At 33.4% G+C, this 24,119-nt stretch overlaps 1 protein-coding gene across 1 annotated transcript in view; it reads right to left on the bottom strand.

Moving 5' to 3' along the window:
* Nucleotides 1-24,119, bottom strand: part of LOC133657833 (calcium-activated potassium channel subunit alpha-1a-like) — a 217,402-nt gene that overhangs the window by 10,309 nt on the left and 182,974 nt on the right. Inside the window, exons 14-17 of the mRNA XM_062059616.1 lie at nucleotides 22,840-23,034; nucleotides 22,487-22,605; nucleotides 15,517-15,741; nucleotides 2,365-2,393 (exon numbers count right to left, since the gene is read on the bottom strand). Of these exons, the coding sequence (XP_061915600.1) occupies nucleotides 2,365-2,393; nucleotides 15,517-15,741; nucleotides 22,487-22,605; nucleotides 22,840-23,034 (568 nt within the window). The remainder of the gene's footprint in view (nucleotides 1-2,364; nucleotides 2,394-15,516; nucleotides 15,742-22,486; nucleotides 22,606-22,839; nucleotides 23,035-24,119) is intronic.

Here is a 24,119-nt window from a genome sequence, read left to right as displayed (position 1 = left end):
ACATTTTCAGTAGACCCATAATAAATTCATGAAAGACCCAAACTTCATGAAAGTTTTTTTGTGACCAACCAGTATGTGCTCCAATCACTCTATCACAAACAAAAATTAAAGCTGCAGGCAGCGATGGACGGGACCGACTTTGAAGGCTCATAAAATCCAAACCGGAGCAGTAATTAAAACTCTTTCATTAACTTTTAATCAGAAGGGTTCAATCTCTCTCCTGTGCTAGTTTGAAGCCGACACGACAAACGCGCTCAGAGGAGATAATGTTTGAAAAAAGGTGACTGTTTTTACTCAACTTTTGTTTTGAAGGGGGAATTGCAAACTTCCTGTTGATTTTTGCTGGGGGTTGTCAGTGTATGAAATATAGGTCTAAGTGAAACCTACATAGAGGTACACTACCGTTCAAAAGTTTGGGGTCACATTGAAATGTCCTTATTTTTGAAGGAAAAGCACTGTACTTTTCAATGAAGATAACTTTAAACTAGTCTTAACTTGAAAGAAATACACTCTATACATTGCTAATGTGGTAAATGACTATTCTAGCTGCAAATGTCTGGTTTTTGGTGCAATATCTACATAGGTGTATAGAGGCCCATTTCCAGCAACTATCACTCCAGTGTTCTAATGGTACAATGTGTTTGCTCATTGGCTCAGAAGGCTAATTGATGATTAGAAAACCCTTGTGCAATCATGCTCACACATCTGAAAACAGTTTAGCTCGTTACAGAAGCTACAAAACTGACCTTCCCTTTGAGCAGATTGAGTTTATGGAGCATCACATTTGTGGGGTCAATTAAACGCTCAAAATGGCCAGAAAAAGAGAACTTTCGTCTGAAACTCGACAGTCTATTCTTGTTCTTAGAAATGAAGGCTATTCCACAAAATTGTTTGGGTGACCCCAAACTTTTGAACGGTAGTGTATATATATATATATATATATATATATATATATATATATATATATATATATATATATATATATATATATATATATATATATATATATATATATATATATATATATATATATACACATATGTATGTATGTATATATGTATGTGTGTATATATGTATACACATATGTATGTATGTGTATATATATATATATGTATGTATATTTGTATACACATATGGAAATATATATGTGTGTATGTACATATGTGTATCTATATGCATATATACATATACATCTGAAACTCGACAGTCTATTCTTGTTCTTAGAAATGAAGTCTATTCCACAAAATTGTTTGGGTGACCCCAAACTTTTGAACGGTAGTGTATATATATATATATATATATATATATATATATATATATATATATATATATATATATATATATATATATATACGTGTATATATATATATATATATATATATATATATATATATATATATATATATATATATATATATATATATTTATATACACATATGTATGTATGTATGTATATATGTATGTGTGTATTTATGTATACACATATGTATGTATGTGTATATGTATATATGTATGTATATTTGTATACACATATGGAAATATATATGTGTGTTTGTACATATGTGTATCTATATGCATATATACATATACATCTGAAACTCGACAGTCTATTCTTGTTCTTAGAAATGAAGTCTATTCCACAAAATTGTTTGGGTGACCCCAAACTTCTGAACGGTAGTGTATTTGTTTCATGTCTCTACGACATTCCTACTGGGAGTTAGAGGCAGTTTTGTCTGTGTTTTCTTCCTAGGGGGCGCTAGAGCGCAATTTTGAGTTTTGGGGTTTGGTTTTTTGGATTAGATCGCAATTTTCGCCAGTCCTGATGTGTGTGTCCAATTTGGTGAGTTTTGAAGCATGTTAAGGGCGTCAAATTACAGCTCAAAGAGACGGCGGTATAATAATAAAACGCTAGAAATACAATAGGGTCCTCTGTCCCAAAGGGACATCGGGACATTATGTTCTTTACAAGTGCATGTAAAGAAAGCGTGTTGTCCGCCATGTATCGGGAACAGGACTTTGCAGGAGGGAAATATGAGCAAACTCACACAGACCGATGCAAAGTTACACAAAAAGAAAGAAAAAGAAAACGAGCGATAAAAGGCAGGCCAAAACAACCATTTGCAAAGGGAGTTCATAAAAAGGTGCTGATCAACCTCATGCATTGTGGGTGAGCGAGGGGAGGGGAGAGCAGCAGCAGCAGCAACACATTTTCAACTGAGACATGTCGGTTGCAGTGAAGAAGGAGAAATAAAGCAAACTCCCCGCCCCTGCACATCATAACAACGTCCACGGGGAGAAGGGGACGCAGTTATGATCGGTAACCCCAGAAGTTGCTAAGTCATGCAGAATGGTTAACTTGCATACCTGGACCCATTCTATTCATCCTTGTTGCACTTCAGAGAGAGAGGTGAGTAATCTACTGTAAGTAAGCCGTAGTTACACAGCAAAATACACAAGGGACAGACCACTACACGCACAACAAACAAACGTCATTTTTACATGCTTTTAAAGGTCCCCTATTATGCTAAATATAGTACCAGCGATATGTTTCTCTGGAGCCTGTTTATGAGCAACTAGCGGAGGGGGAAAAAAATAATTCACTTGTTGGTGCACTGCGAAAAGTCAGTGTTCAAAAACAAGAAAAAAAAAATGCAAAAATTAGGGGTATTTTATTTGAACTGGCACTTTTTGAGTTGAGGTTTTTACAGACATCATGAAGGATGTATGACACATTGTATGAATAAAGGCTCACCTGTGGGGGCGGCATAGCTCGGTTGGTAGAGTGGCCGTGCCAGCAACTTCAGGGTTGCAGGTTCAATCCCCACTTCCCGCCATCCTAGTCACTTCCGTTGTGTCCTTGGGCAAGACACTTTACCCCACTGGTTTAAATGTAACTTAGATATTGGGTTTTTACTGAAATCTAAGTAAGATGAAATATCTCAAATAAGGGTGATATTTGCTTATTTTCTGTCTGGTAAGATAATTCTTCTCACTAAGCAGATTTTATGTTAGAGTGTTTTACTTGTTTTAAGTGTTTTGGTCCTAAATGATCTCAGTAAGATATTACAGCTTGTTGCTGAGATGTTATGACCTATATTGAGTAAAACATGCTTGAAACTAGAATATCAACTGTTGCAAAGCTGTGTCATCAACACTCACAAGTATAAAACTACTCTTTTAAAGTAATAATTTCTTACTTCAAGCATGAAAAAAAAAAAATCATGATGCCGAGCGCATATCATTATGTCAAGATAATACATACTTGCCAACCTTGAGACCTCCGATACCGGGAGGTGGGGGGCGTGGTCGGGGGTGGGGCGGGGTGTGTGGTTGGGGCGTGGTTAAGAGGGGAATATATTTAAGCTAGAATTCACCAACTCAAGTATTTCATTTCATTTCTTTTATTTATATGTATAATAAAATATACATATATATATATATATGTGTGGGGGAAAAATCACCAGACTATTTCATCTCTACAGGCCTGTTTCATGAGGGGTTTACCTCAATTCTCAGGAGATTTAAATCTCCTGAGGATTGAGGTAAACCCCTCATGAAACAGGCCTGTAGAGATGAAATAGTCTGGTGATTTTTTTCCCACACATACATATTACGCTCTACCACGGTATTGAGCACTATTTTTTGGATAATCTAATTAAGACATACATATATATATATATATATATATATATATATATATATATATATATATTATATATATATATATATATATATATATATATATATATATATATATATATATATATATATATATGTGTGTGGAATACTTGACTTTCAGTGAATTCTAGCTATATATATATATATATATATATATATATATATATATATATATATATATATATATATATATATATATATATATATATATATATATATATATATATATATATATATATATATATATATATATATATATATATACATATATATATATATTTTTTTTTTTTTAATTTTTTTTATTTTTTATTATACATACAAATAAAAGAAATACTTGAATTTCAGTGTTCTGGAGGCTATCCAGTAGATGGCAGTATTGTCCTGTTTAAGAGTGTCACAACATTGCTGTTTACGGCAGACGAACTGCTTTACGGTAGACTAAACGTGACTGCTGTTGTTGTGTGTTGTTACCGCGCTGGGAGGACGTTAATGAAACTGCCTAACAATAAACCCTCATAAGAAACCAAGAACTCGCCCTCGATCATTCTACAGTTATGACGTCATTGAGCAGGCAAGCTGTTTATATTGTGGGAAAGCGGACGTGAGAACAGGCCGTCCCCACTCAGGTCCGCATTGAGCTGGAGGGGGCGTGGCCTCCAGCTCCGGCTGAATACCGGGAGTTTGTCGGGAGACAATTTCTGCCGGGAGGTTATTGGGAGAGGCGCCCGGGAAAAACGGGAGGGTTGGCAAGTATGAGATAATGGCACTAGCATTTACTTAATTTAAGAATATTTTTCAACATATTGAGCAGAAAGGTCTCTTTTTTTTCTACCAAGAAAAGTGAGAATATACTTATTTTAAGGTATTTTTGGGTTCATTGAGGTTAGCTAATTTTACTTGTTTTGGAAAGTCTTGACAAGCCGAATTTTCTTGTTCTATTGGCAGATAATTTGCTTCGTTCAAATAAAATACCCCTCATTTTTGTATTTTTTTTTCTTCTTGTTTTTGAACACTGACTTTTTGCAGTGCATAACTATAATTCACTTCACTTCACCTAGCATAAGTTGTACAGGGTTTCTGCAGCTACCAGCAAATGGAATGTAATGCCTTTTAATGCAACTTAAATGCAATGCCTTATGTTCTACAGCAGATCATACAATAGTCTGTACAGACACAATTGTAAGCATTTGACAGATAATGCGGAATAATTTCAATGTTTACATTAACTTTGACCAAATGATGCACTAATGTAATCATAAGATATAATATAGTGCAAGTTTTAAACGCAATTAACACATTGTCATTACTGTAGTATTTTTAGCCATTGTAGTTAGATGTTCAATAACTTCATTATCCTAAATAGTTAAACAAATACAAAAAATATATATTTATTGAACATTTAGAAGTGCAGTTTTTTCCCCATTAGAAAAACTGGCATGGGTGGTTTGTAGAGATGTCCGATAATATTTTTTTTTGCCGATATCCGATATTCCCCAACTCTTAATTACCGATTCTGATATCAACCGATACCGATATATACAGTCGTGGCATTAACACATTATTATGCCTAATTTTGTTGTGATGCCCCGCTGGATGCATTAAACAATGTAACATTAAATTAAATTAAATTAATTAAATTAATTAAATTAATTAAATTAATTAAATTAATTAAATTAACATTAAACAATGTAACAAGGTTTTCCAAAATAAATCAACTCAAATAAATCAACTCAAGTTATGGAAAAAAATGCCAACATGGCACTGCCATGTGTTCAAAACATCAACTTGGAATTTGGGACATGCTCTCCCTGAGAGAGCATGAGGAGGTTGAGGTGGGCGGGGTTGGGAGTAGCGGGGTTGTATATTGTAGCGTCCCGGAAGAGTTAGTGCTGCAAGGGGTTCTGGGTATTTGTTCTCCTTTCACACAAATAAAGACGCAAAAGAAAAAATGTTGGCAAACCTACTCCTAATCTTTAATTAGGAGTAGGTTTTTTTTAATGTGACATACAGTATGGCATCTATTACATTGGACAAGTGTATTTTATTTTATTTTCTATAAGAAAAGTGGATAAAATGCACAATAGCGCTTCTTGGCAGTACTCATTAACATTAGTATTAGATCCACACACACAAAACCGCGTGTTAATATAAGTACTTTTAAACTGTCTAATTTCTCGTTGCCTAAAACAACTAGTTTAATGTATGCATCATTTCCACCACAAACTAGTTTAATGTATGCATCATTTCCACCACAAACTAGTTTAATGTATGCATCATTTCCACCACAAACTAGTTTAATGTATGCATCATTTTCACCACAAACTAGTTTAATGTATGCATCATTTCCACCACAAACTAGTTTAATTCATGCATCATTTCCACCACAAACTAGTTTAATGTATGCATCATTTCCACCACAAACTAGTTTAATGTATGCATCATTTTCACCACAAACTAGTTTAATGTATGCATCATTTTCACCACAAACTAGTTTAATGTATGCATCATTTCCACCACAAACTAGTTTAATTCATGCATAATTTCCACCACAAACTAGTTTAATGTATGCATCATTTTCACCACAAACTAGTTTAATGTATGCATAATTTCCACCACAAACTAGTTTAATGTATGCATCATTTCCACCACAAAGTAGTTTAATAAATGCATAATTTCCACCACAAACTAGTTTAATGTTTGCATTATTTCCACCACAAACTAGTTTAATTTATGCATCATTTCCACCACAAACTAGTTTAATTTATGCATCATTTCCACCACAAACTAGTTTAATGTATGCATAATTTCCACCACAAACTAGTTTAATTTATGCATAATTTCCACCACAAACTAGTTTAATACATGCATCATTTCCACCACAAACTAGTTTAATTTATGCATAATTTCCACCACAAACTAGTTTAATGTATGCATCATTTCCACCACAAACTAGTTTAATTTATGCATAATTTCCACCACTAACTAGTTTAATACATGCATCATTTCCACCACAAACTAGTTTAATATATGCATCATTTCCACCACAAACTAGTTTAATGTATGCATAATTTCCACCACAAACTAGTTTAATTTATGCATCATTTCCACCACAAACTAGTTTAATGTATGCATCATTTCCACCACAAACTAGTTTAATGTATGCATCATTCCCACCACAAACTAGTTTAATGTATGCATCATTTCCACCACAAAGTAGTTTAATGTATGCATCATTTCCACCACAAACTAGTTTAATGTTTGCATCATTTCCACCACAAACTAGTTTAATGTATGCATCATTTTCACCACAAACTAGTTTAATGTATGCATCATTTTCACCACAAACTAGTTTAATGTATGCATCATTTCCACCACAAACTAGTTTAATGTATGCATCATTTTCACCACAAACTAGTTTAATGTATGCATAATTTCCACCACAAACTAGTTTAATGTATTCATCATTTCCACCACAAACTAGTTTAATGTATGCATCATTTTCACCACAAACTAGTTTAATGTATGCATCATTCCCACCACAAACTAGTTTAATGTATGCATCATTTTCACCACAAACTAGTTTAATGTATGCATCATTTTCACCACAAACTAGTTTATTTTATGCATCATTTTCACCACAAACTAGTTTCATGTATGCATCATTTTCACCACAAACTAGTTTAATGTTTGCATCATTTCCACCACAAACTAGTTTAATGTATGCATCATTTTCACCACAAACTAATTTAATGTATGCATCATTTCCACCACAAACTAGTTTAATGTATGCATCATTTCCACCACAAACTAGTTTAATGTATGCATAATTTTCACCACAAACTAGTTTAATTCATGCATCATTTCCACCACAAACTAGTTTAATATATGCATCATTTCCACCACAAACTAGTTTAATGTATGCATCATTTTCACCACAAACTAGTTTAATTTATGCATCATTTCCACCACAAACTAGTTTAATGTATGCATCATTTCCACCACAAACTAGTTTAATGTATGCATAATTTCCACCACAAACTAGTTTAATTTATGCATCATTTTCACCACAAACTAGTTTAATTTATGCATAATTTTCAATCAATCAATCAATTTTGTTGTTATGAAAATGACAATAAAGGAATTGATTGATTGATTGATTGAAACTGTTAAAAATAATATAATATGGGACCTTTAAGCGCTTTTACCACTTACAAAAAACTTTATCATAACAATATGTGCATGCTTTTAGACAATACTGTAAACTTCTCCTTGATTATCTTCTTAATACAAAGGTGCACTTAATATGTCGGCCACACGGCATTTAGTGCGCGATATAAACAAAACAGGAAGGAGAAGTGCCTGCGAACATGCAGTGAAGCAGATGCACCATGGAATGTCAACGTGAGGTATGACAGAGGTTTTGAAAATCTCCTTTAATCTACTGAAAAACATTCTGCATTCTACATATAAAATGCATTTATTTCAAAAGAAGGAGCCATTAAAAAATATGAAAATGAGTGTTTTATTATTTCACTAATAACAGTGGTTCACTTTCTTTTATTGTGTGACAAGAAAAAAATAACACTGTTGTATTTTTGTATTATGTTGGTTGAATGTTACATACTTTAGGATGGTGACAGCTTGACCCTGGAACGGATCATTTCTCATATCATTATAATATAAGTGGATGAAAAACGAAATAAATATGAAATAAGTGGATGTCTACTATCATTTTGGGGGAATTTTTTTATTTTAGAGGTTTTTCTGTAATTTAAATTAGTTTTTTCTGGAATAAAAATCAATATTAAGTCTGAGCATTACTAAAACGTAAAAAAAAAAAAAATTTCACCCAAACTACTCTCACTATTTTGAGTATAAATATGAAATACGTAGACGTCTACTATCATTTTGGGGGAAAAAAATGATTTTAGATATTTTTTTTGTAATTAAATTTTTTTTTTTCTGAAATAAAAATCAATATTAAGTTTGAGCATTACTATCTTTTTTTTTTGGGGGGGGGGGGGTATATTTTAGAGGTTTTTCTGTAATTTCAATAATTTTTTTCTGAAATAAAAATCAATATTAAGTCTGAACATTAGTAAAACGTAAAAAAAACAGATGGATTTCACCCAAGCTACTCTTACTATTTGGAGTATAAATATGAAATAAGTGGACGTCTACTATCATTTTGGGGGGAAAAAAAAAAATCGATTTTAGAGGTTTTTCTGTAATTTAAATTATTGTTTTCCGAAATAAAAATCAATATTAAGTCTGAGCATAACAAAACGTAAAAAAACAGATGGATTTCACCCAAGCTACTCTTATTATTTTGAGTATAAATATGAAATAAGTGGACGTCTACTATAATTTGGGGGGAATTTTTTTTATTTTAGAGGTTTTTCTGTAATTTAAATAATTTTTTTCTGGAATAAAATCAATATTAAGTCTGAGCATTACTAAAATGTAAAAAAAACAGATGGATTTCACTGAAACTACTCTTACTATTTTGAGTATAAATATGAAATAAGTGGACGTCTACTATCATTTTGGGGGATTTTTTTTAATTTTAGAGGTTTTTCTGTAATTTAAATTATTGTTTTCCGAAATAAAAATCAATATTAAGTCTGAGCATAACAAAACGTAAAAAAACAGATGGATTTCACCCAAGCTACTCTTATTATTTTGAGTATAAATATGAAATAAGTGGACGTCTACTATAATTTGGGGGGAATTTTTTTTATTTTAGAGGTTTTTCTGTAATTTAAATAATTGTTTTCTGGAATAAAATCAATATTAAGTCTGAGCATTACTAAAATGTAAAAAAAACAGATGGATTTCACTGAAACTACTCTTACTATTTTGAGTATAAATATGAAATAAGTGGACGTCTACTATCATTTTGGGGGATTTTTTTTAATTTTAGAGGTTTTTCTGTAATTTAAATGATTGTTTTCCGAAATAAAAATCAATATTAAGTCTGAGCATAACAAAACGTAAAAAAACAGATGGATTTCACCCAAGCTACTCTTATTATTTTGAGTATAAATATGAAATAAGTGGACGTCTACTATAATTTGGGGGGAATTTTTTTTATTTTAGAGGTTTTTCTGTAATTTAAATTAGTTTTTTCTGGAATAAAAATCAATATTAAGTCTGAGCATTACTAAAATGTAAAAAAACCAGATGGATTTCACCCAAGCTACTCTTACTATTTGGAGTATAAATATGAAATAAGTGGACGTCTACTATCATTTTTGGGGAAAACATTTATTTTAGAGGTTTTTCTGTAATTTAAATAATTTTTTTCTGGAATAAAAATCAATATTAAGTTTGAGCATTACTAAAACGTAAAAAAACAGATAGATTTCACCCAAGCTACTCTTACTATTTTGAGTATAAATATGAAATAGGTGAACAATTACTATCATTTTGGGGGGAAAAAATAGATTTTAGAGGTTTTTCTGTAATTTTTTTTTTTTTCTGAAATAAAAATCAATATTAAATCTGAGCATTACTAAAACGTAAAAAAACAGATGGATTTCACCCAAGCTACTCTTACTATTTGGAGTATAAATATGAAATAAGTGGACGTCTACTATCATTTTGGGGGAAAAAAATGATTTTAGAGGTTTTTCTGTAATTTAATTTTTTTTTTTCCGAAATAAAAATCAATATTAAGTCTGAGCATTACTAAAATGTAAAAAAAACAGATGGATTTCACCCAAGCTACTCTTACTATTTGGAGTGTAAATATGAAATAAGTGGACGTCTACTATCATTTTGGGGGAATTTTTTTTATTTTAGAGGTTTTTCTGTAATTTAAATTATTTTTTTCTGGAATAAAATCAATATTAAGTTTGAGCATCACTAAAACGTAAAAAAACAGATGGATTTCACCCAAACTACTCTTACTATTTGGAGTATAAATATGAAATAAGTGGACGTATACTATCATTTATCATTTAACATTTATTTTAGAGGTTTTTCTGTAATTTAAATATTTTTTTTCTGAAATAAAAATCAATATTAAATCTGAGCATTACTAAAACGTAAAAAAACCGATGGATTTCACCCAAGCTACGCTTACTATTTTGAGTATAAATATGAAATACGTGGACATCTACTATCATTTTGGGGGGGGGGGAATTTGATTTAGAGGTTTTTCTGTCATTAAAAAAAAATAATTCTGAAATAAAAATCAATATTAAGTCTGAGCATTACTAAAACGTAAAAAAACCGATGGATTTCACCCTAGCTACCCTTACTATTTTGAGTATAAATATGAAATATGTGGACGTCTACTATCATTTTGGGGGAAAACATTTATTTTAGAGGTTTTTCTGTAATTTAAATCATTTTTTCTGGAATAAAAATCAATATTAAGTTTGAGCATTAGTAAAACGTAAAAAAAACAGATGGATTTCACCCAAGCTACTCTTACTATTTGGAGTATAAATATGAAATAAGCGGACGTCTACTATCATTTTGGGGGATTTTTTTTATTTTAGAGGTTTTTCCGTAATTTAAATTAGTTTTTTCTGGAATAAAAATCAATATTAAGTCTGAGCATTACTAAAATGTAAAAAAACAGATGGATTTCACCCAAGCTACTCTTACTATTTGGAGTATAAATATGAAATATGTGGACGTCTACTATAATTTTTGGGGAAAACATTTATTTTAGAGGTTTTTCTGTAATTTAAATTTTTTTTTTCTGAAATAAAAATCAATATTAAGTCTGAGCATTACAAAACGTAAAAAACCAGATGGATTTCACCCAAGCTACTCTTATTATTTTGTGTATAAATATGAAATAAGTGGACGTCTACTATCATTTTGGGGGATTTTTTTTTATTTTAGAGGTTTTTCTGTAATTTAAATGATTTTTTTCTGGAATAAAATCAATATTAAGTCTGAGCATTACTAAACTGTAAAAAAACAGATGGATTTCACTGAAACTACTCTTACTATTTTGAGTATAAATATGAAATAAGTGGACGTCTACTATCATTTTGGGGGATTTTTTTAAATTTTAGAGGTTTTTCTGTAATTTAAATTAGTTTTTTCTGGAATAAAAATCAATATTAAGTCTGAGCATTACTAAAATGTAAAAAAACAGATGGATTCCACCCAAGCTACTCTTACTATTTGGAGTATAAATATGAAATAAGTGGACGTCTACTATCATTTTTGGGGAAAACATTTATTTTAGAGGTTTTTCTGTAATTTAAATATTTTTTTTCTGAAATAAAAATCAATATTAAATCTGAGCATTACTAAAACGTAAAAAAACAGATGGATTTCACCCAAGCTACTCTTACTAGTTTGAGTTTAAATATGAACTAAGTGAACAATTACTATCATATTGGGGGGACAAAATAGATTTTAGAGGTTTTTCTGTAATTTAAATATTTTTTTTCTAAAATAAAAATCAATATTAAGTCTGAGCATTACTAAAACGTAAAAAAAACAGATGGATTTCACCCAAACTACTCTTACTATTTTGAGTAAAATGTCCAGAATCCGTAATTGTTTTCACAAGTAAGGGTTAAATTGCTCACAATAAATCCAGCTCAATTATTATTCAATGAATAACAATAAAAAGTTGATATAATTGGAAACCTTATTTAGAAATTGTAACTGATAGAATTAAAAAAGGTTTGGCTGAAAGATAAAATAATCCCTAAAATTGTAACTACGTGAATTGTGTGGTCCTCTGTGTTTTTAAATGTGTATTTATATTTATTGTTTTAATTAATTTAAATTTGTTTTTAATCATATTTATTTTTATATTTATTGATTCAGTTTTTATTCAGTCATTGGTGGAGCTAAGGATAGTATTTGAATCTTGTTTTTAATGTTTTTGTGCAGCGCTTTGGCAACATTTTTGTTGTTTCACCTCTAAAAGCTTAGTGGCCACATGTGTGGACAGCACCTTTTAGCTCTTATTTCCAAAAGTGTGTACACTACAGAATTGGGGTCATATGGCCACTTATGTGGACACTTATACTGCCATCTGGTGGTGTCAGAAGAGTATAACATACAATGGAATTTGGAAGAAAAAAAAAGTGTAAAAATAAAAAAATAGCATGAAGTACACGTTTGTGTACTTATGGACTAAGTACATCATATCAAAAGATGATTTTTAGTTTTTATTCTAGTTAGGGTCCAATAAGCCCAAATAGCAAAGAGAAAAAAAACAAGCATGTAAACAAACAGCTTGGGCCTTAAAGGCCTACTGAAATGAAATGTTTTTATTTAAACGGGGATAGCAGATCCATTCTATGTGTCATACTTGATCATTTCGCGATATTGCCATATTTTTGCCGAAAGGATTTAGTAGAGAACATCGACGATAAAGTTCGCAACTTTTGGTCGCTGATAAAAAAGCCTTGCCTGTACCGGAAGTAGCGTGACGTCACAGGTTGAAAGGCTCCTCACATTTCCCCATTGTTTACACCAGCAGCGAGAACGATTCGGACCGAGAAAGCGACGATTACCCCATTAATTTGAGCGAGGATGAAAGATTCGTGGATGAGGAACGTGAGAGTGAAGGACTAGAGTGCAGTGCAGGACGTATCTTTTTTCGCTCCGACCGTAACTTAGGTACAAGCTGGCTCATTGGATTCCACACTTTCTCCTTTTTCTATTGTGGATCACGGATTTGTATTTTAAACCACCTCGGATACTATATCCTCTTGAAAATGAGAGTCGAGAACGCGAAATGGACATTCACCGTGACTTTTATCTCCACGGCAATACATCGGCGAAGCACTTTAGCTACGGAGCTAACGTGATAGCATCGGGCTTAACTGCAGATAGAAACAAAAGAAATAAACCCCTGACTGGAAGGATAGACAGAAAATCAACAATACTATTAAACCATGGAACTGTAAATACACGGTTAATGCTTTCCAGCCTGGCGAAGCGTAACAATGCTGTTGCTAACGACGCCATTGAAGCTAACTTAGCTGCGGGAACTCACAGAGCTATGCTAACAACATTAGCGCTCCACCTACGCCAGCCAGCCCTCATCTGCTCATCAACACCCGTGCTCACCTGCGTTCCAGCGATCGACGGAGCGACGAAGGACTTCACCCGATCATCCGTGCGGTCGGCGGCTAGCGTCGGATAGCGCGTCTGCTATCCAAGTCAAAGTCCTCCTGGTTGTGTTGCTGCAGCCAGCCGCTAATACACCGATCCCACCTACAGCTTTCTTCTTTGCAGTCTCCATTGTTCATTAAACAAATTGCAAAAGATTCACCAACACAGATGTCCAGAATACTGTGGAACTTTGCGATGAAAACCGAGCTTTTTGTATTGGATACAATGGTGTACCAATACTTCCGTTTCAACCATTGACGTCACACGCATACGTCATCATACATAGACGTTTTCAACCGGAAGTTTGGCGGGAAATTTAAAATTGCACTTTATAAGTTCACCCGGCCGTATTGGCATGTGTTGCAATGTTAAGATTTCATCATTGATATATAAACTATCCGACTGCGTGGTCGGTAGTAGTGGCTTTCAGTAGGCCTTCAAGAGGTTAAACGTGCTATCAGGGCCGGCCCGTGGCATAGGCCGTATAGGCAAATGCTAAGGGCGCCGTCCATCAGGGGGCGCCACGTCAGTGCCACAAATGTTGGAGAAAAAAATAAATAAATAAATAAAAGTTGGTACTATTATTTCTAAATACAAAAAATAATCCCACGTTAATTAAAATGCAAAGTAAAGCCTATTTAATAGAAATATTATTTGTTACAACATTACGCCTACCCCCGCACGGTGCGCCCCCTCCCTTCCCTCCCTTCAACACAAGATGTCAAAACGGCCAAAACTGTCAGCTGCCCAGGGAAGAAAAAAGAGAAAAGAAGAGGAGAAACGAGAAAAAGACAGAGGTAGCAGGGAGGTAACGTTAGCCTACATGAAATTATTTGTCTGTTACAGAATGTGATAGTAACCTGGCTTTTTTAGCATTAAGCTAATGTTACATGATTCGGCAATTGCTAATCAATAAATAGCTAGTTCTGTTTTAACGTCGGGTTAATATTGTGGAGGGGGCTAAATTGTTATGGAAAATAATAATGTAATGTTAGGTAATTACAGTACTCCCACCTTACATTCCTCAGGGACATTTGTATTAGATCTTTTAAGCAGGTGTTTTTTGTTGACATTGTTATTGCTAATGTTTGCCCTGCAGGTAATAGTCACTTTTCCACCCCTTTATATATTAGGTATAGTTGTAAGCCTAGTTGTTAAAGTGCACATCATTAATGTTAATTAAGCAATATCACATGAGAGGGAATGCTGTTTTTTTAATTTGAGCACTGCTGTGATTTGGTTAAAGATAATCATAACATAACATTCTCATATAATATGTTAATTTGTCAAAGACAAAGCTATTCGGTTTCTTGTGAGTATATACACTTCACTGCCGATGTGGGGGGGGCGCCACCTAAAATTTTGCCTAGGGCGCCAGGTTGGTTAGGGCCAGGCCTGCGTGCTATACAAATAAAGTGGATTGGATTGTAACGCTTTATCCTATTTTTTACGGGATGAGCACATTAAAAGGGAACAGGTACGACATGTATAACGACAACATACTTAATGTGTGTGTAGCTAGAGGACCATTTCAAAAGTAACAATTGGAGTTTGGTTTGCCTACACACAGACTTTATCGGAGGCGTTGATGTCATGTCATGAAGATGATTATGCAGGAGAAGCAGAAGCAAGGCAGCAGAGGACAAGTCACACAATAAAGTCACACACACACAAACACACAACTACACACAGCATGCACGGTTACATACAAAGAAGTCAACAAAGTGCACCTACTTCTGTTTTTCTCTGGCTTCCCGGGTTTTACTGCTGCGGTTCTGCCGGTTGGAAGGCGGGACGGAGTGGACGGAGGAGCTCTTTTTGCTGGAGGAATGAGAGGAGTGGGACGAGTGGGACAAGCTGGTCCGAGACTGGCCCGCGTTGTGGTCGAACTGCATGAGGCAGAAGATCAAGTCCGTGGGCACCAGCTCGAACTCGTACGGCGGGTTGGTGATCACGTATCTGCCAGTGTCACAAGAGGGGAAGGAATGAGTGCAAGTAGTCCACGCGGCTTTAAAAATTCCAGTTTTTCTTGACATTTCTCACATTGCGGTACTTTCACTTTTGCATGGAAAGCGCTCGAGGCTAATCAGGCGGATTTAAAGTAAAAATGCAAAAATATAGCCTGCACTGGTTGCCGTTCCATCACGTGGCATTTGTGAAAGAACCGAAGAGCAAAAGTGAAACCAGCCACGATGTTGTTCTTTATGTTGCTGGTTTATGTAAATCAGGGGTGTCCAAAGTGCGGCCTGAAGGTCATTTTTTTAACGGGCCCCCACGGCACATTTTAAAAATACGAGGGAAAAAATGAAAAATATGATAAGTGGTATAAAAGAGCAAACAGGTGAAATGTAACAGGAAAATGTCGCAATGTTTACTCTAATAACACAAAGCTGCCATGCAGGCTGTTTGTTCTTTAAACAATAATAATGAATCAAAATCAATGTCAGTGTTTCCCACACATTCATTTATTTGTGAAAAAAAAAAAAATGAAAAAAAAAAAAATGAAAAAAAAAAAAAAAAAATTAAAACATTTTTTTTTTTTTTGTGGCAGCCTTAATTCTTTCGTGGCGGGCCGCCACAAGAAAAAATGTTTTACATTTTTTTTTTTTTTTTTTTTTTTTTTTTTTTTTGTGTCCTGTCAAGCTTCTCGGGCAAATCATATAGTTGATGTAGATGCCCATATCGGCTGGTCAGATTTACTTTACAAAAGAGAAGTGTAGGATCAAGATTTTTGGAGCTCTTTGTTCAGTGGATCAGATGTTTGATGAAGCTCTGTGTCTATCTACCACCACTAATGTTTTCTGTTTATTTGTTACTGACTGTGGCAGGACACCTCTGCCTCTGTTTCACTTTATGTTGCTGGTAAATAATATGGTTGTAGTAGTAGGCTAAAGTTAAATTAATTAGTATGCACTAATAAAGGGGCAGAGCTTTGAGAGACATATTAGCTTTTATATTTTTATAAGATATATTTTTTGTAAGAACCAGAATTAATAAACATATTTCAGTAAATAACTTATTGTTCAAATCTGTATATAAATATGTTGTAATTATATTGTAAAATGGATGGATGGATGGACGTTTAAAACAAAACTGTTATTATTCATTAGTAAGTATACATTTTTTGAGCCTTTTTAGAGAAAATCATATCATTTTAGTAAGTTATGCAAATTACTCGATGATGTCATGGTGACCACGCCCATAGCCACGCCCCCACCGCCACAGGTATCTTGGCAGTTTACGGGAAACACTGAATGTCATTATGAATTATTGACCTATTCAAGGCTCCAATTACGTCACATCTGAGATATTTTTGGGGAAAATGTTGCATATTTTGTGTTTGCCATATAAAAAACTGAGCTGTTTTTTTATAAAGAAGGGCCTAAAACGAACAAACGAAAAACACAAACAACAATAAAACGTATAATTGACGGATAGATCTAAGGTTGATCTCGAGATTATTGTGTTAAAAGTAAACAGTAAAAAAAAAAAAAAAGAATTTATTTTTTAACACTAGATTTATTTGGATCCCCAAAAATTTTAGTGTGATTTGTTTTGAAGTGCCATTGCTCAAAAAATAATAATGAATTAAAATCAATGTTGTTATGAGTTATTGACCTTTTCAAGGCTCCAATTATTATATCATCTCAAATATTCCACTTAAAAATGTTATTGTGTGAAAATATTGCATATTTTGTATTTTTTCCATAAAAAAAACAGGGTTTTCTTTGACATAAAGAGCATACAACTTAAATCTTTAAAAGCGTTATATTGACAGATGGACCTAAAGTTGATCTGGAGATTTAAAACTTGAATAATAATACAAATAACAATACTGAATAATGACACATTTTTAATATTTTTTTGACCACAACCCTTTAGCCTGAGTGGAGGCCTAAATGTATATTTTTTATACATATATTGTATTGGTTTTTAAAATAAAACATATCAAAATGGCCCCCGCTTGCTTTGATTTTTCAGAATGCATGCCCTCAGTGGAAAAAGTTTGGACACCCCTGATGTAAATATTCCAGATGTCCGATAATATCGGCAGTCCATCATTTTTTGATGATTTAACCCCCGATTCCAACCCTTGATGCTGAGTGCCAAGCAGGGGGGTAATGGCTCCCATTTTTATGGTCTTTGGTATGACTCGGCCGGGGTTAGAACTCACAACTAGGGATGTCCGATAATGGCTTTTTGCCGATATCCCGATATTGTCCAACTCTTTAATTACCGATACCGATATCAACCGATACTGATATATACAGTCATGGAATTAACACATTATTATGCCTAATTTGGACAACCAGGTATGGTGAAGATAAGGTCCTTTTTAAAAAAATAATGAAATAAAATAAGATAAATAAATTAAAAACATTTTCTTGAATAAAAAAGAAAGTAAAACGATATAAAAACAGTTACATAGAAAGTAGTAATGAATGAAAATGAGTAAAATTAACTGTTAAAGGTTAGTACTATTAGTGGACCAGCAGCACGCACAATCATGTGTGCTTACGGACTGTATCCCTTGCAGACTTGCAGACTGTATTGATATATATTGATATATAATGTAGGAAGCAGAATATTAATAACAGAAAGAAACAACCCTTTTGTGTGAATGGGGGAGGGAGGTTTTTTGGGTTGGTGCACTAATTGTAAGTGTATCTTGTGTTTTTTATGATGATTTAATAAAAAATAAAAAATAAAAAAAATAAAATAAAAACGATACCGATAATAAAAAAAGACGATACCGATAATTTCCGATATTACATTTTAAAGCATTTATCGACATCTCTATTCACAACCTACCGATCTCAGGGCAGACACTCTAACCACTAGGCCAGTGGTTCTCAGCCTTTTTTCAGTGATGTACCCCCTGTGAATTCTTTTTAAATTCAAGTGCCCCCTAATCAGAGCAAAGCATTTTTGGTTGAAAAAAAGAGATAAAGAAGTAAAATACAGCACTATGTCATCAGTTTCTGATTTATTAAAATGTATAACAGTGCAAAATATTGCTCATTTGTAGTAGCCTTTCTTGAACTATTTGGAAAAAAAGATATAAAAATAACTAAAAACTTGTTGAAAAATAAACAAGTGATTCAATTATAAATAAAGATTTCTACACATAGAAGTAATCATCAACTCAAAGTGCCCTCTTTGGGGATTGTAATAGAGATCCATCTGGATTCATGAACTTAATTCTAAAGATTTCTTCACAAAAAAATAAATCTTTAACACCAATATTTATGGAACATGTCCACAAAAAATCTAGCTGTCAACACTGAATATTGCATTGTTGCTTTGTAATGTCAACACTGAATATTGTATTGTTGCATTTCTTTTCACAGTTCTTTTTGACAGACATTTTAGTGAGGGTCAAACCATCATGGCATGGGGGAAACTCTGGGTTTATGGTAATGAATGGAATAGCCTACTTGATTTGATGTTCAGTTTATGAACTTACATTCATATTTTGTTTAAGTATTATTCAATAAATATATTTATAAAGGATTTTTGAATTATTGCTATTGTAAAAATATTTTTTTAAAAATCTCACGTACCCCTTGGCATACCTTCAAGTACCCCCATTTGAGAACCACTGTTAAAGGAATACGGCAATTCAAAAAATATATTTTGAATTGGGGGGGGGGGGGGGGGGGGGGGTTTAATTTGTAATTTATTTATTTTTTCTCATAAAGAAATACAATCATGTGTGCTTACGGACTGTATCCCTGCAGACTGTATTGATCTATATTGATATATAATGTATATATTGTGTTTTTTATGTTGATTTAATAAAATAAAATTAAAAAAAAAAAAAAATAAAAAAAATAAATAAAAAAAAAAAAAAAAATAAATAAATATATATATATATATATATATATATATATATATATATATATATATATATATATATATATATATATATATATATATATATATATATATATATTTTAAATACATTTCTTGTTACCGATACCGGGTCGGGGACCACTGCTATATGAGACAAGAACAAACAACTTTCTCTTTTTTTCTTTTCTGTGCGTTCTAAATAGTGAAAAACAGGTAGTGAGGGTTCATACATCCTGCCTATAAGGGTCAACCGATATTTGTCAGTTTGACGTACAGTACAGGCCAAAAGTTTGGACACACCTTCCCATTCAAAGTGTTTCCTTTGTTTTCATGACTATTTACTAGGGATGTCCGATAATATCGGACTGCACGATATTATCGGCCGATAAATGCTTTAAAAAAGTAATATCGGAAATTATCGGTATCGGTTTAAAAAATAAAATTTTTACTTTTTAAAACGCCGCTGTGTACACGGACGTAGGGAGAAGTACATAGTCACATAATATCTACGGCTTTTCACACACACAAGTGAATGCAACATATACTTGGTCAACAGCTATACAGGTCACACTGAGGGTGAACGTATAAACAACTTTAACACTGTTACAAATATGCGCCACACTGTGAACCCACACCAAACAAGAATGACAAAACACATTTCGGGAGAACATCCACACCGTAACACAACATAAACACAACAGCACAAATACCCAGAACCCCTTGCAGCACTAACTCTTCCGGGACGCTACAATATACACCCCCCCCGGTACCCCCTAAAAATAAATAGCAAGGGGGAAGGCAAGGTACACCGTGGACAAGTCGCCACCTCATCGCAGGGCCAACACATACAGACAACATTCCAATTCACATTGACACATTAGGGCCAATTTAGTTTTCAAATTTTATTTTTGTAATTCTTTTTAATATTAAACTTTTTTTTCCGTTTGAATCTTGGTCATTGTTGAATTTATTTATTAGGGTATTTAATTAGATTTTTTTTTGCCATTTTTCTTTAAATATTAGGGCTGTCAAACGATTAAAATATTTAATCGCGATTAATCACATTGTTCATAGTTAACTTATTTATATATATATATATATATACACACACACACACACACACACACACACACACACACACACACACACACATATATATGCATATATAAGAATATATATACACATACGTGTGCATGTACAGTATATATATACAACACACACATATAAATATGTACGCACACACACTTGTATATGTTGTATATATACAAACATACACACAAGTCATACCAAAGACTATAGAAATGGGAACCATTACTTCCCTGCTTGGCACTCAGCATCAAGGGTTGGAATTGGGGGTTAAATCACCAAAAATGATTCCCGGGCGCGGCCACCGCTGCTGCTCACTGCTCCCCTCACCTCCCAGGGGGTGATCAAGGGTGATGGGTCAAATGTAGAGAATAATTTCGCCACACCTAGTGTGTGTGTGACAATCATTGGTACTTTAACTTTAAATACATAAAGTATATATATATATATATATATATATATATATATATATATATATATATATATATATATATATATATATATATATATATATATATATATTAGGGATGTCCGATAATGGCTTTTTGCCGATATCCGATATTCCGATATTGTCCAACTCTTTAATTACCGATACCGATATCAACCGATATATGCAGTCGTGGAATTAACACATTATTATGCCTAATTTGGACAACCAGGTATGGTGAAGATAAGGTACTTTTAAAAAAATTTGTAAAATAAGATAAATAAATTAAAAACATTTTCTTGAATAAAAAAGAAAGTACAACAATATAAAAACAGTTACATAGAAACTAGTAATGAATGAAAATGAGTAAAATTAACTGTTAAAGGTTAGTACTATTAGAGAAGCAGCACGCACAATCATGTGTGCTTACGGACTGTATCCCTTGCAGACTGTATTGATATATATTGATATATAATGTAGGAAGCAGAATATTAATAACAGAAAGAAACAACCCTTTTGTGTGAATGAGTGTAAATGGGGGAGGGAGGTTTTTTTGGGTTGGTGCACTAATTGTAAGTGTATGTTGTGTTTTTTATGTTGATTTAATTTTTTTTTAAAAATAATAAAAAAAAAAAAACGATACCGATAATAAAAAAACTGATACCGATAATTTCCGATATTACATTTTAACGCATATATTGGACATCCCTAATATATATATATATATATATATATATATATATATATATATATATATATATATATATATACATATATATATATATATATATATATATATATATATATATATATATATATATATATATAAATGATTAAACGATTAAAATATGTAATCACATTGTTCATAGTTAACTCATATATATATATATATATATATATATATATATATATATATATATATATATATATATATATATATATATATATATATATATATATATACACACACAGACAAACATATATATGCATATATAAGAATATATATACACATATATACACACAAATACATACTGTATTTGTATATGTACATGTATACATATGCAATATATGTACATGTATACATAAATATCGAACCCATGATTTTCTAATTGGAAGGCACCGGCACTAACCCCTGTACCACCGTGCTGCCTGAAGCAAAACAGTCAAACTTATTTCACAATGTACCTTTTAAAGATAGCACCTCAAGGTAAAACCTTTTTGTTTTAAACATTTAGTTTTGAACCGTTTAAGTTTAAAAAAAAAACGGACGCTTTTTCAACAGTAAAAATGGTCGATTTTGTGTTCCATGCACCAGCTAATGGCAGGACATTTTACCGTTTTGTGCAAGGGCTTGTCCCGCTTAGATGAGCATCTCTCAATCTGTAGATGCCAAAGCACAGCATGTTGTACGTCTTCAGTGCTTTACAGAACAAATCCCCGTAGCAGCCGCCATCCTGGTGAACACAATAACACACAACGTTTAGTCCTAATCCGCCGGAATTCAAGTTATTCCAAAAAAAAACGCAGTAAATAAACAGCTGCAGAGAAGTCCCACATCCACTAGTAGCTGCTGTGCGTGATCTCTGTTCTTCACATCCGATTAAGGACGGCGACCAGCCGAGAAGTCTGGATGTGCGCTGCCGGGGTAGTGCCAAAAATGGGTCATCTCCGCTTAACCGTCCCCTTACCCCCAAGTCGGCGAAGGGCCCGTCGTAGAGGGCCAGCTGGGCCACGCGACACCTGTCTCTGTTGGCCAGCGTCTGCGGCGTACTGTAGCCTCCTCGGAGGGCGTTCTCCTCGGCGAGCAGAGCCTCCAGCTCCGGCGTGGCTCCTCCTGTGACCAGCGTCCGGATCAGCGTGAGGATGTTGTCGTTGAAGTACGTCTGGGGAGAGGTGTGGCAGATTTTAAAACTAGTGTTATTCAACTGGCGGCCTCTGGGGCTAAATCCGGCCCAGGAACGACACCTTCGAGATCAGTTCAAAACCAGAGAGACAAACTTTAGCAGCAAATTCCCAAAAACTCTAGGGTGAGCTATAAACACTTTGGCAGAACTCTGCATTGACATTTTAACCTTGCTAGCAAACTTGTGCTTTTCATAACTGAGACATTCCTAAAGGCACTTTTGGTCCTCTCCTTTTTGTCAGTTTTTTCCTGTAAAGTGATACAAAGTGTTGTGTAGAATCATGTCTATGAATGTTCTCGTTCATCCGGGTCATTGTATTCTCAGGGCATTCAATCGATCGCAACTGGACTGTTTTGGGTTTGTATTAGAAGACGTTTCGCCTCTACAGGCCTGTTTCATGAGGGGTTTGCCTCAATCTCCTGAGGATTGAAGAAAACCCCTCATGAAACAGGCCTGTAGAGATGAAATAGTCTTGTGATTTTTTCCCCACACATACATATATATATATATATATATATATATATATATATATATATACTACCGTTCAAAAGTTTGGGGTCACCCAAACAATTTTGTGGAATAGCCTTCATTTCTAAGAACAAGAATAGACTGTCGAGTTTCAGGTGAAAGTTCTCTTTTTCTGGCCATTTTCAGCGTTTAATTGACCCCACAAATGTGATGCTCCAGAAACTCAATCTGCTCAAAGGTAAGGTCAGTTTTGTAGCTTCTGTAACGAGCTGAACTGTTTTCAGATGTGTGAACATGATTGCACAAGGGTTTTCTAATCATTCAATTAGCCTTCTGAGCCAATGAGCAAACACGTTGTACCATTAGAACACTGGAGTGATAGTTGCTGGAAATGGGCCTCTGTACACCTATGTAGATATTGCACCAAAAACCAGACATTTGCAGCTAGAATAGTCATTTACCACATTAGCAATGTATAGAGTGTATTTCTTTAAAGTTAAGACTAGTTTCAAGTTATCTTCATTGAAAATAAGGACATTTAAATGTGACCCCAAACTTTTGAACGGTAGTGTATATATATATATATATAGATATAT

This window comes from Entelurus aequoreus, linkage group LG09, assembly GCF_033978785.1.
Source record: "Entelurus aequoreus isolate RoL-2023_Sb linkage group LG09, RoL_Eaeq_v1.1, whole genome shotgun sequence".
Lineage (NCBI taxonomy): Eukaryota > Metazoa > Chordata > Actinopteri > Syngnathiformes > Syngnathidae > Entelurus > Entelurus aequoreus.
This window is presented reverse-complemented; position numbering and strand designations above follow the sequence as displayed.